The 14244-nt window shown below is 44.6% G+C and overlaps 1 protein-coding gene across 2 annotated transcripts; it reads right to left on the bottom strand.

The window, feature by feature from the left end:
- Window positions 1-3219: 3219 nt before the first annotated feature.
- Window positions 3220-11342, bottom strand: trib2 (tribbles pseudokinase 2). 2 transcript variants are annotated; one of them, XM_056294569.1, is made up of 3 exons: window positions 9952-11342; window positions 8161-8453; window positions 3220-5561 (listed from the first exon to the last, which is right to left on the bottom strand). In XM_056294569.1, the coding sequence occupies exons 1-3, from the start codon at window positions 10219-10221 to the stop codon at window positions 5087-5089; spliced, it is 1038 nt and encodes a 345-aa protein (XP_056150544.1). In that variant the 5' UTR covers window positions 10222-11342; the 3' UTR covers window positions 3220-5086. The 2 variants fall into 2 exon arrangements, with proteins under 2 accessions (XP_056150544.1, XP_056150545.1); XM_056294570.1 differs by lacking the exon at window positions 9952-11342 and adding an exon at window positions 9627-9659.
- Window positions 11343-14244: the final 2902 nt, after the last annotated feature.

The raw sequence follows: 14244 nt of genomic DNA, 5'->3' as shown, positions 1-14244 counted from the left end.
AGAGGCAAGATTGAGATGGCTTGGACATGTGTGGAGGAGAGATGCTGGGTATATTGGGAGAAGGATGCTGAATATGGAGCTGCCAGGGAAGAGGAAAAGAGGAAGGCCGAAGAGGAGGTTTATGGATGTGGTGAGGGAGGACATGCAGGTGGCTGGTGTGACAGAGGAAGACGCAGAGGACAGGAAGAGATGGAAACGGATGGTCGGCTGTGACGACCCCTAACGGGAGCAGCCGGAAGTAGTAGTATTAGTGCTGGGGGTAAATTTCAGCGCTAATAACTTGGTTGGGTACAGCGGTCTGACGCGTTATGCGCACGCTCGCCGCTAGAGGTCAGACCACATCACACCACCACCAACCAACATGAAGGACGGGGTAAACTTCACTGTGGCCTACATAAACATGAACCACAGGTGCTGGTGGACGCAACTGGTGTAAATGAGATCTCTAAGCACCACAGTGATTTCTCCCCGCTTCATTTAATCCTCTGTGGACGTGATTAGTCCCAAGATAGCATATTTGGGTGTACTCTTCTCACAAACTACTGACAAAAGCAGACTACGTGACGCACCCGTGCTTTATTTTGTAATTTACGTCTGTTTGACGTGTCGAAACACATTTTCGTCATTTTGCGATTTTGTATGAGGTGAGGCGGCCTTGCGAAAAACCCCGACGCGAGTTGTAACGTGGCAGTTTAGAGCGCCGCGTTTATTTGTGAATTTGAAGATATACAAAGGGCTTAAGAGTTTTCTCATCGCCGAGCACCGACTGTCAAAGGGGAAAACGAAAAGAAAAAAACAGGTCAGCGGGATGAAGCCTTGACAACTAACCCCCCCCCCCCCCCCGTTGTCATGTTATATTTCAGACCGAGGAGGGAGGAAAGGAGAAAGCAGCAGCGATTTAACGAGGCGGGTCGTCGAGACTGACTTTTCTTCCCCCATGTGATGTAAAATTAATACGGGTCTTTTTTTTCCTCCCTGGGTGTTGAATAATAATAAAAAAATACAGCCCGCGTCTCCTACTTATATACTAAAGCGTTTTACTGCAGAGAGGGACGCGCATGCTAGCTAGCCAGCTAACGACAGGGCTATTAATAGAGCCGACCAGTAAGACCAGTAAAGACGGCTCAGAAACCATCCGCAACGGCACGGCGCTTAAACGGACGAGAGACTGTGACACATCGATATGGACTTTCAATCTGTACTTTTTTTTCATGTGTGATTTTCAACTTTCTTTCTTCTTCTTCTTTTTTTTTAAATTTACTGTAAAAGTTTAGTTTGAATAATTTATTTGTAGGCGCAGAAGAGTCAGGCTGCTAGTTGCCGATTAACCTTTAAGAACATGCAGGAAAACAATTCAAATATCAAATAAGGTGTCTTTTCTGTTATTAGAGAGAAACGTAACTTTCGTGGAGCTGTTTATAGAATAAGGATTATATTGGGTTTTTCATGGTGAGATATTTGATGTATTTGTCCTATCATTTAAATCCACTCTTAAATCTAATACTGAGGAAATGCATTTTGTCATTTCAAAACCGGAAATACAGTAAACTGTACAGCATTTCATCTCTGAATGCAGCACACATCCATCCATTTGATCTCTTGTGCACATGTCTCACAAAAATGGTACAGCCAGAGAAGAGCACTGCTCGGGGAATTGGTTTGTCCAAGGGTTGTTATAGTGTCTCGCTTGTACAACCTCATTCAGCCCTTAAATAAAGCTCGTGTTTGCATTAGGCTCAAGGAAATTAACTGGCAGGCCAGACTGGACTTCCACGGAGCGAAACTACCATCAAAACAAGGAAACAATTTACCAGCTGGTGTACTTAGCAGGCTCATGACTGTAATTTGTCACTGTGCGCCAAGCCACACAAATTCATTCGTTTCCCTTGTATATAATCGAGGAGAGGGGAGAACAAGTATTGCGGCTGTAGCAGCCGCTGTCTGCCCTGTCTCATAGATGTAACCTTAATCGGGATTACAGTGCACGAACATGACAGGTGGACGAGCTCCACTCAGAACAGCCATGCTCAGGGCGTGGATACACACAAGCACACTGACCAAGACACACAAACACAGGCAACCTATACTGCACGCAGGGATGCAGAAACACACACACAACACACACACACACACACACACACACACACACACACACACACACACACACACACACACACACACACACACACACACACACACACACACACACACACACACACCCAGAGGATGTCCCTGTAATGCAAGGAGCAAATGGGATCTGAAGTGATTTTCTGTCTCAGGGACTCAAAGACAGGAAGAGGTCACCACAGCCAAAAAAGAGGTCAGCTTGGCCTATCAGAGTGACAAGATTGTCATGCTGAATAAAATGACAGCGTAGTCGGGGACTTCTTATGAGAGCGCTTTCGGGTAAATGATTTGTCTAAAAAGCTAGTCATAGTGCTTCACTTGTATAATTTATTTTTTGGGGGGTGGGGGGTGGGGGTGAGACTGACAGAGGTTAAAATGGAGCAAAAGCCTTTGCTCTGTCTCAAGTAGTTTAGCGGTAATACTCATGCCCATTCCGTGACCGCCGTTTTATGTTTAAGAAGTGGAAAATGAATGAATGGTTTAGACTTGAATATACTTGATTTAAAAATATCAGTTATAGAGCTCAAAATCTCCACACCACAGACCTGGAATCCCCCACCGCATATGGGCTGCGGCACAGAAAGCCATTTCAGTTGTATATCCCAAACATGAACCCTTTGATAAGCCGTTAAATTTATATCTGCTGCTGGATTATCCCGGCACTGGCTTCAGCTGAACTCCGCTGCCGTCTGTGCAAGAGACAGTCATGGAGAGTTACTATGATCTAAATCTGTATCTCTCTTTATATGCAATATAAATTGAATGTACTTGAAATGAACTGTATGCGATATGTGGGCAGAAATCTAAAAGATGATTCTTTGCGGAATAAGGCATGCAAGGTGGAACAAAACAGTAAACACAATAATAGGCTATGCTGTTGATCAGATCATCAATTATTTACATGAAATGAAATGAATAGGCTATGCTTTCGGTTGGGATAATCAATTATTTAGATGCCAATAACATTTTCAAATTTAGAGGTCATCCATTTGTATTTACACCGAATTATTGCGTGATGCGATAGCCTCGGTGTAAATGTAATTTATGCGTTGCCATGAAGAAGAAAAAAAAATATACAAGATCCTTTTGCAGTTCACAATTTATTTACTGAATAAATTTGGACAAAACACCAGAATCTGTAACGATACAATCAGAACATCCGAACATCCGAGGCAGATATCCCACCATGCATCACCCCCCTCCATGAAACAAAAGGACTTAACATTAGCACCAAATCAGCACCAACTTAAATAAGGGTAGCTCGTTTTTACAAAACAAAAATGAAAGCAATAGTTGTTTTTGAACGCAACTCAGAAGGTAGCAAGTCAAGAGTTGTCACGTTTTTAAAACTTTTTCTTGAAAGGAAAAACCATCAAAAAAAAAAGGGAAAAAAAGACGACCCCACCCCCCACCCCTCCTCCCCTGCTAGGCAGGCTATAGCATTCATAGGGCACATGCCAATGACTAGATAAACACACGAATTCAAGTAACATTGAGATACGACAAAACATGTCCACTGGTACCCATTCAGAACATGATCATTTCACAGAACCTACGCAGGCAGTAGAAAACTAACATGAGGTCCTGGAGAGACCACGTCATAGCAATAGCATCACTGTGATAATAACTCGTATCAAGTTTTAAAAGAAACAAAGGGGACCGGGTGGCATGGGCGGTCAGGTGCAGAAATACTGGCACAGAAGATATATTCCAAAACTTGAGACAGACGATGTCTTCCCCTTTGTGCCTGTCCTGTGTCAAAGATATTGCCTACATTATACATGAAAAAAGGAAATCTCTGAATGAAGAAAAAACCCTGCAATTTTTAAATATATATATTTATATATATATTTATATATTTATATTCATATATAGTTGTTACAATTTAAATAAATGTTAAGTTTTTTTTTTCCCGTTCCTACAAATGAAAAATGAATTTAAATAAGAGGAAGCTAGTTTTAAGAGGTGGAATCATTCATTCACCTTACCATAACACGCCAAGTGCACGATGCCACATTTGGAGGCTTACCAAGAGAATGGTTGCAATTTGAGGTTTAGGAAGGGAGGTTAAAGCAGCAGTAAAGATAGAATGGAATAGCAAAAAAAAAAAGAAAAAGTGACAGTTCAAAAGAAATGTCTTGTTATTGACAAATGAAAAGTAGAGCAATGAAGACACTGCCTCAACATAATGAGGCTCAATTACACAACTTAGAGGGAACACAAAAAAAAACCAACATGGGAGTTTAGAGACCGTCTAAGTAAAAGCTAAAGAGTAACTCTGAGTAAAGTAAAACATCAGGTTAGACACAAATCAGAAATGATAAAACAAAAACACAAAACAAAGATGAGGTCATCTATTGTGATGATTGCAAGGAGAGGCAGAAGCCGCTGTCCTTTGACCAGTGGTCCAGGGTCAGTAATATCACATTGACCTATTAAAAGATAGTACTTGATAGCAGTGATTCCTGATCCTGGGTCTCTGATCATGGACCGATGCTACCTAAAGCTATGAGAAGAACAAAACGCGTACTGTAAGGGAGTGGTGATGCAATTTCTCAGTCTATATCGAATTGTTCTCCCTGGTCTTTTGTCTCTTTTCCTGTCCCTTCCTGTTTTCTGTAGTGTCAAGAATGGTGTGCGTCTCTACTTTTAAGAGCACCACATGAAACCAAACAGATCCAAAAGAACATTTGCTACATCGTCTGCGACTTGCATGTCGGGCGGCGACAACCCTGAGTGGAAGTGCGTCCCGAGGTGACGTGTAGATGCCATTTGTCATGCCATGAGCCAGGCTCAAGGTTTTCCATGGAATGGTGGAAAGAAAACGGGATGGAAACACCTTTATTTTAAGTGACAAATGTACACCTGCTAATCTCTATAAACTACAGTTTTGGCTCCGCTGTGAGCATGGCGAGCCGTCCGTGGCGGAGAATTTGTCCCTTTGTGCTCAGATATTGGCTCAGCTGAAGAACTGCTCCAGCTCCTCCTCCATGTTCACCTCAGGCACCATCTGCTCCTGCTCGCGCTCCCCTCTTCCATGCACCCCAGCGCCCCCTATTGCCCTGGAGGAGGCAAACCAGGGGTGCTCCAGAATTTCCCGTGAGGTGAGGCGCTCTGCGGGCTCACGGCGGAGGATGGAGCGGATCAGGCACTTGGCCTTGGGTGTGAGCGTCTCTGGGATGCTGAAGTGGCCTCGGCGGATCTTGCTGAACAAGGAGCCAGGCTCGACGTCGTGGAAAGGGTAGCGGCCCACCAGGATGGTGTAAAGCATGACGCCCAGGCTCCAGACATCAGCTGCCTTACCCGAGTAGCTGCCGTTGGCATTGAGGATCTCGGGACTTACATATGCCGGGCAACCATGTTTGTCTGACAGGGAGTCATCATGACCATCCAAGATGTAAGTGTCCTCAAGGCTCTCAAGCTTCACAAGGCTCCTAGAGAGACGAGGGGGGAAAAAAAGCAAGACTTTAACCACTATGCCAATTTTTAAACACAACGTAGGGTACATAAAGTGTGTACTCATATGGTTACTGTCACAGATGATGCACTCACTACCACCATAGCTCCTGCCTTTGGATACCAGCTGGCAGAAATCACAAATAGGCCACTTATTGTCATAAAAACCCTTACAGCCTCATGTTCTAAGAAAGTTTTTTTTAAAAGGTGTAATATAATAGAGTCAAGTGGGGCAATTTATTCTGATGGTAATCTTAGCACTTTAGATCCATCGCATTTGGATGTCAGAGGAAATAGAGCACACAATGCACTGGGGGGCTTAGGTTTGACATTTCTTTTACTTGGATATAAACAAAGCTGGCTAAAGTTAGCCTGTAAATAAGTACTAAGAAAGGCCTATCCAATTCATAGAAACAGTCACAGGTGACTGGTGGTCTTCATTGCACTTTCATTTAGACCATCAACAATGCAAGTTCCCCCTCCCCCACACCACATGGCTCCATTAGACTCTTCTCTAAACCCCAACAAAGGTAGCCATGATTTTCTGAGCATCCAGCTGGTTTATCATAAACAGCAGTACTAAAGAACCAGACGGCAAATTCCCCACATGTGCAGCAAAGAGGGTACTCCTATGGGTCTGTGAGTGCTGTCATCTGTATGTAATGGCTGATGCACAAGACAAAGGGTGCGCATGGAGGAGTCTTTAGGGAGCAAAGTAAAGCATGCTCCAGTTTCATCTGGGGAAGGAAAGTGGCAAAGAGGCACCGAATTATACATATTCAAAAATATCTATGACACGTGCAGTCACTCGTGCACGAGTTGACTGTGGCTTTGCAGCTCGCTTGCTGGCAATGGTAATTTGCCTTTGTCGGAGGACGGGGAGGCTTTACATTATGATAATATACTGCTCTAACATATTCCATTCAGGGAAATTCAAGAGTTCTTGTGTGCCGAATGTCTTTTGTCATCAAAGAGACAGAACCAAATGTTTCATCAAAGAAACCATGGCACTGACTGGATAGCATCTAATTTGTAGGGAATGAGACAACCAAAATAGTCAGTAAGGTTTAAAGATTAAAATGCAGTCAGTTGATTGAGCCAGACACACACACTGGCCATGATCGTTACAAATTAAAGTTGTCTGTTTTTTTTTTTTTTTTTTTTTTTTTAAATCATAGCACAGCCCTGTATATTCAAGCTAAGCAGAATCCATTATGGTGGCTGATCCCAAAATATCTTTTGAGCTTGGTGCAAGAGTGAAGTGATAACCAGGCATGGCAGTGCTGGAGCTTGTGCAAGGTAGCTCTGCTGTGCTGTTAGATTCCGCTCGTAGCTAGCCTTTGACCTGTACACTTTACATAGGCTGCTGGTTGGTCAATGGCTAACAGCAGCGTGACATAACCAGGTCAGGAACTTGACACATGCTGTTGAAATCTGCTGCGGTAATATCACCTTACGTCTGGTCTGTCTCCCTTTCTTTCCTTCTCTGGGCATCCATCATGTCCCTTGAACATGCATATGGTTTTGAGCCAGAGTACATCCCTTTCCTAGTAATCTAAAAGCTTATCTCTGTCTCTTTATCTCCATTGACCTTTTGGGGGCTACAAGGTGAAAGAAGATTCTTGACAGGCTATATAACTGACATCCTTCAATACTGTCCCGAACAATCACTCTTAAAAACAAACCAGACATCAATCATTTAAGATAGGGGGCAGGCTTCTGACACCCCAGCCTGAAGCAAGCTTGCATGGCAACCAAAGTTGTTGGACACATATTGAATACGTGAGACAGCTCAACTTCCTTTTTCCATAGTCAGCGCCAAAGAGTGACACCATGCATTCAGATACGGGGCATCATGTGGCAGGCTGTATCTCTGCCATGCGGTGTTAGACGAGGACTTAGTTAGAAACACGTTTCCCTGAGAAACAGGATTTTGCATTCCCACTGCAGACTCAGCCATAAAGAAAAAGGGGTAATAGAAATCAAACCAAGTCAGCATCTATAGGCGATATCTAGATTTAATGGATGCAATTCTCACATACGAACACCAGGGGTCAGTAAGCCTGTGCATTGTGAGTTTGGTACAAAGCAGTCTTGCTGATCTCTACAGAAGTGCAGCCTTAAATGGCAAAAGCCCAGCTTAATTAAACATTTGCCACACAAAAGCCAATGCTGAGAATTCTGCCGTCCCTGCTTGTCAGTCCTACAGCAGTTCTGTTATCTGAATACAAATCAGTCCAACAATTACCTCCACTTGACACAATTCACATCCCATTTCAGTCCCATATGCCAATATCTGAACTAAAATGTAATTTCCATCAGCAAAAGTAACCAAGTAACAAGCAGCAGAGAGAAATGTAATGGGATTACGCTGCACACACACACTGCGTAAGATTTGTCAGGGGTAGCTCTCAGTTTCTTATTGTTTCAGCTCGCACAATGATGTGGAGACCACACATGAATGCAACTATAACCTGATAGTTCATTGAAACTGTATCACTGAATCTATGGCTGGATTGGTTGTGACAGGCAAAACTGGAAATGCACAGTAGTGACTTTGCCTCTTGTAGTACTCACCTGTCCTCATTCTTAAAGACAAACTTTCTCAGTTTGAGGTCGCGGAGGACCAGTCCGTTGTCGTGGCAGTGTGCCACAGCCGAGGCTATCTGATAGAAGAGTCGGGCAGCCTCGTCCTCCCGCAGCTTCTTGCAGGTACGGACGAAAGAGTGCATGTCACCATAGCTCCTCTCAAAGAAAACGTAGGCGCGTGTCTCGCCGAGCAAGATCTCCAGGATTTGATTGATGTGCTGGTGCCTGCCAAGGGCAAAGTAGGCTGCCAGTGACTCCTGATAGCGGCTGATATCAAACACCTACGATCACATAAAAAGAGAGCAAAGTTGACATTAAATGGTTAAGTAGATCGTTTCCCCTCTAACGATGGGAACACATCTGAGTCATTAATCAATTATGCCAAACAGTCAAAATATACCCTTTCCCCACCCCAGGAATGTGCAAAACCACCAGCTGAGTACAAATGGCACTAATCAAGCTGAATTCAAGAAATTTAGCAAAGCCTTGTGGCACCAAATGACTGTTTGCCTTATTGGGGGATGAGGGAGGTTGAACACGGGCCCGGTGACAACAGCATGTTAGTGAATTAGATTGTACTGCAGCTCAGAGTTGCAGTGTCTCTTTCAGTTTCTATAGTAACCTCCTAATTAACTTTCGCTACAGCCAGTTCAGGTGAGAAGGCCTCACTATTCGCAGTCAATCCAAAGCCCTCCTCACAGCTCTTGAGGCCTGAAGTTACGACCTAGGCTTCCAACTTGGCAGAAACTATCAATCCTGGAGGTAGAAGTCCTTCTCTGGTGCAGCTACGAAACAGGTGTGAAGAATGAGAGGTCAAACGACACAGCGTAGCTGGAAGGACTGTCAAAGGCCTTGAATTTGTTATTGCCATGAGGACACATTATCTCTATGTGCACACTGGGCATGCCGTTCTTTCTGAGTCCAATGATGCATGGATGTGTGTGTGTGTGTGTGTATACATTATATTTTTTACCATCTTAATTCATCCAACCACCAACATCAAGCACTCATCAGAGAAACTCCCAAGACCTTGTGGGTAATTCCTCATGCTTAACAGCTCTCTTATTTACAGTGCAACTTTTACGGTACAATTGTTTAGTTATACTTGTGCATTTGAAATTTTATTGCATTTGTGCAATACATGCAACAAAATGCACTGAAATGTTAAGATGCCAGAGCCAGTGTCACCGCACTTACTGGTTTTACACCAGTAGCCTCGACTCTACTGACGTGTACCTCCCCACAAAACGACTCAATTATATGCTCATAGAATTTTCATGAGCTCGCATGCGCAAACAAAAAAAACCCCAAAAAATAAAAATAAACAAACACATTCAAGATGGAAATAATACCATTGGGTTTTACAAGACAAGAAACAAAACCCACTGTACCGACGGGACTTTTGTGTGTGTGTGTGTGTGTGTGTGTATATATGTGTGTGTGTGGTTACTCACTCCTTTGTCAGAGTTACATCATGCAATCCAAACCACACAGCTCTCCAGACACGCGCGATGAAGCCTGGCTCCCCATTCACTTCCCCCCCCCCTTTCTTTTCCATTAAGGCTCCTCTCACAATTTCTCCATTCGCAACTCAATGAAAATATCACAAAAGTGGAGAACACCGCCTGCAATAAACCAAGTGATTCACCAAGACACCCACCGCCACCCCGTCGTGCAGCTCAACCCTGTTCTGACTAATAAACGCTATAAATAATAAAATGTGGTTTGTCTGCACTGTGTGGTCCGACGTTGACGGGTGTGTTTTTTTTTAATACTCACCTTACATACGAGCTCTTCCCCGCTGTGCAGGTGGGCGGCTCGGAAAACGTGGTCTCCCTCCAGCGGCTCCAACAAAAGGTAATCCCCGATGCGGGAGATACAGTGCGATGAGTCCGGTGTCTCCGGCGGGCTGGGGGACCCGAGATTGGGGCTGAAACTCTGACTCGACTCGGTGGCCCTCAGACAAGACAATTCTTCGAAGTCGTGCGATTTGTGCCGTGATCTCCCATAACGTGAAATGTTAATGGGATTTGACCTCTGTATGTTCATGAGGAATGGATGTAATAACTCCACAAAATCGGGGTGGGGAGGGAGGGAGGAAAGGAGGGGGGGAGGGAGGCTGGAGGGCTTCCTCCTTATTCTTCTTGCCAAGGAACCACTTTTCGGTTGTTAAAAACGAATAAAGTCCAATGATATCGCGATTGCCCCAATGTTTTCTAGCTGGTCTTGGGAACAAAATAATAATAATGGTTTTAAATGATATCTAACTCAATCGCTGTGGCAAGTTCTGGCCGATTGTCGAACAATGGTGATCGACATTCATAGCAGCTTGGCCAATTTTCATGCAAATCAAAAAAAGGAATCGGTCTGCGATTATTTGCAAAGTTAAGCTAGTCCTTGGCTCTTTTCGTTGTCCATCCGAGAGAGGAAGCAGGACTTACAGGAAACGCGTTAAACTCCCAGATCGACTGCAAATCTACGCGCGGATCTGCTGCATTCTGCAGGCTGTGCCGAGTGGCTAAAGTAGACAAACTGCAACAAAGGCAACGCTACCGAAACGTCAGCTTTGCAAATGAATGAAGACTGCCAAGTTAGCTCGCAGCCTATAATGCTAGCTGATCTCGCCGGTTAACGGTATGGCACGTTTCATAAAAAACAGAAACAACTCATTGGATACAGCTTGCAGGCACAGGAGAGGGAGGGAAAAAGCAGCGAAAGAAGAAAGGAAAAAAATCAAGTATTACAAGCTTTAACGGCTGACATTAAATAACGCTAAATCGACACTTGAGCGATGGCTAGCAGGTGCAGGACTATCTAGTTAGCTTCGTTGCTAACTAGGACCAGGTCAGTGCACGGCCTTGTTCCCCGGATCATATCCATGCACAGCGGACCCCATCCATGTAAGTGCTGAGCCTTTGTTGTGTGTTACGGGAGTCGATGTCCTTCCTCTCGGCGACGATGTCGTTTTTTTTTTTTTTTAAATCCAGAGGAAATGCCGTCTGCTGCTTTCACATTTGCTGGAAGGAGGAAAAAAAAAAGGGACGGCCGGCCGACTTTCTCAGGCCTATCCCTTGATTCAGCAAGACATCCTCTCCCGTGGTGCTGTTGTACTTACGTGGCTGGGAATCTAGTCCATTCAACGCGAGGTCAGCCGAGCTACACACACTGCGCCTCAGTGTAGGAGCTGACTGCTTAGTGGAGGGGCTTACACACACACACACACACACACACACACACACACGCACACTATATCGCCCCGCCCCCCTGACGTAACCCAGACAGCGAAACCCCATTGGTTTTCAGCCTGACTAATAATATTGCAGTCATGTGAGAGCTATGTAGTGTAGCTACTCCCCATGAATCCCAACGCATCCCAGTGCTGCTAAAATCGAAGTGTGTGTGTGAGAGAGAGAAAGAGTGGAGAGTGGGTGGGGGTGGGGGGCAGGGGGGTTGACTGGGAATGAGAATATAGCTACTGTACATGGTGTGTAACATTTGCGTTTCTTCCAGAAATGTCACTCACAGGGATTATTGGGAAATACCTTTTTGCAGTAGGGCTATCACATTCACTTACACTGGATGACAATTGGTTTTAATCTCTGTGCAGGTTTATCATCCTAACCCCCCCCCCCCAAAAAAAAAATCTTGCCTGTTGTTGAATGTTCATTGTTCTTTCTGGAATAACAGGGGGTGTGAGAAAAGGACTGTTCAATTCCAGTTGGAGATGCGGGGCGTTGGGAGGAATGTTTGCAGCTGGAAGCAGAACACAGACAGAAGTGTTCATTTTTTAACCTCACGTCCCTTGCTTGCAGACAGCAGCAAATAAAAGCATGCACTCATGCTCATGTGTGCACACACACAGACACACACACACACACACAGACGAAAGAACACACGCACACATTATTCTAAATTTCCAGTTTTTGCTGCCTGCGTGAATAAGCCCCCACAACATGGTAATGCATTTTTCACACAGAGAGCTCTCATTTCAGAATGGCGGTACAGAGTTACAGAATGTGGTGCACCCACACGCTATTATGACATGTGTGCGTGTGTGTGTGTGTGTGTTTCTGAGTTCAGTGATTTAATCTCTGTGAGCCACCCACTTTATTGTCTGTAATAACGCATTCTCTTGTACACCATACACTAGCTTTACTTGTGTTTCACTGATTGTAGATTATTGCCCTCTGTCACGCGAACACATCATGCATACCAACATGCTGTCGATTATGGTGCATTTCTACAGGTCAGTCCTTCATTTCTGTGCTTACCCATAGCCAAACAGATCAGCATTCAACATGGATTCTGTTAAGCCTGGACCACAGCTGTGCATGAATCAGAACAATAATCCCCAAAGATTCCTTTTGCCCCCATTCTCTAATGGTCTGGGTGACTCATTTCTAGAGGAGAGCAGCACTTGAGAAAATCCACTCGGGCACATCAGCTCTCCAAACACGTCTGTACGCTGAGGGAGAACGGCAGGCTGTCCCCAGAAGTGCCTTCAACCGAAGATCTCCTGCACTCATGTGTGCTTGTGTGTCTGCGTCTGTGTTTATGTGTGCATCACTGACACCGAGATGGGTCCTGGAAGACTCCAGAGGTCAATGAGGATGAGTGAGCATCTCTGAATCATGCCCCTGGAGCAATGTTACTCATCACCTTCCTAATAGGATGCATTGCCTAGCCCTGAAAAACCATCTGAGGTCAGTTTCACCCGCGTCGCTGAGGTTATTTGGATGGATCGTCAGACACGGGGTATGCGCCTTAAGGTGCATATCCTCTGAATGCATTTATTTTTTCATACTGCCGTCTTTTCTTTGGCGTTTTCAAAATGGAAATAAATGAAAAGCATTACAGGGCACAATGAAAGTCAGGCGAATGAATGTAAGTTATTTTCATATGTGGCACTGGTATTAGAAATACACATTTTTGACAAGTTTCCCAGCACCACATGGCAAATCTAGCTAGACAGATGCTCATGTTTACACTAGCAAGAATCCATTCTGTTACATCCACACCTAATGGCTAACTTCCACCCAGAGATTTGAGCATGAGATGGTAGATGAAAAAGAAATGAAGAAAAGAGAAAGGAGGCGGGGGGGGGGATTATTCAGTGAGAATGAGAGGAGACAGGGGGTACGGAGCGGGGGGGGGGAGCAGAGAAAAAGGGAAACCGTGACAAGGTAGAATGATAAGGGAAGAGAGGGATGAAAAGGAGAGATGAAGGTGCTGAGTGCCCTTCTGTATTCTTTTTGTTTTTCCCTTTTACTCTCCAGGTGTTCCTCATTAGTCAGCTACCTGTTTGCATCCGTGGCTGCACTTTTAAAAGACCTCCGTTTACAGTGTAAGGAAGAGCCCCCCCCCACCACCACCACCATGGCTGCACCATTATTTTTCTTGTGAAGTAGTGTTTTATTCTTCTTCCTTTTTATGCCAAGAAAGGATGTTCCAGTAGTTTTGTTTTCATGGCTTTGTTCAATCTGGTCTAGTATCTTAGTCCCACCAGTACAACGGGTACAACGTGACATTGTGTGGTTGGTGCAGCACCTCCCCATCCTTTTGCTCCATTAAGCCCTCAGGTCATCTCTATTCCCTTTTGTTTTCTGGTATCATGACCTCATGCACAACCAAGCAGTTACACACCTGATTCTGTCAGTCAACCAATAGACCTTGATTTGTAGACTCGGGTGTGTAACTGCTCAGTTGGAATAAAGACCTGCACCCACACTGGCCCTTTCTGGATCATGTTGCCCATCCCTGTACCATGGTTTATTTGGGGGCACAAGTTGTTCCACTCAAAACACATCTGGATGCTGTTACATGTTTTGGCACTGTAACTTTGCAGTAAAGAGGTAAAAACATGTCTTAGCTCATCACTGTGCAAAATGTAGGTAGGCAGAGGACAAACCTCAGATCAAACCAGGTACACGCAGTGTTCAAAGGAAACCTACTGTATGTAAGATTGGCACCCATGAACGCACCAGGGATCTGAATCCAAACTCCAGATCCACCCCCCACCCCTCCAGCACAAATCTGTCAGAAAGCGACTGAAAAGGTAGATTCAGTAGAGAG

This window comes from Lampris incognitus, chromosome 15 (genome assembly GCF_029633865.1).
Source record: "Lampris incognitus isolate fLamInc1 chromosome 15, fLamInc1.hap2, whole genome shotgun sequence".
NCBI classification, from domain to species: Eukaryota; Metazoa; Chordata; class Actinopteri; order Lampriformes; family Lampridae; genus Lampris; species Lampris incognitus.
The sequence above is the reverse complement of the archived record's forward strand: the minus strand, read 5'-3'. Positions and strand labels throughout refer to the sequence as shown.

What these genes read in the sequence shown, in the direction of transcription:
- trib2 (XM_056294569.1), bottom strand. Translation starts at nt 10,221, where the DNA reads ATGAACATACAGAGGTCAAATCCCATTAACATTTCACGTTATGGGAGA. An exon ending in GGGAAGAGCTCGTATGTAAG is followed by an intron (nt 8,454 to 9,951) that starts GTGAGTATTAAA and finishes ATGTGATCGTAG; the next exon opens with GTGTTTGATATCAGCCGCTA. An exon ending in GTCTTTAAGAATGAGGACAG is followed by an intron (nt 5,562 to 8,160) that starts GTGAGTACTACA and finishes TCGTCTCTCTAG; the next exon opens with GAGCCTTGTGAAGCTTGAGA.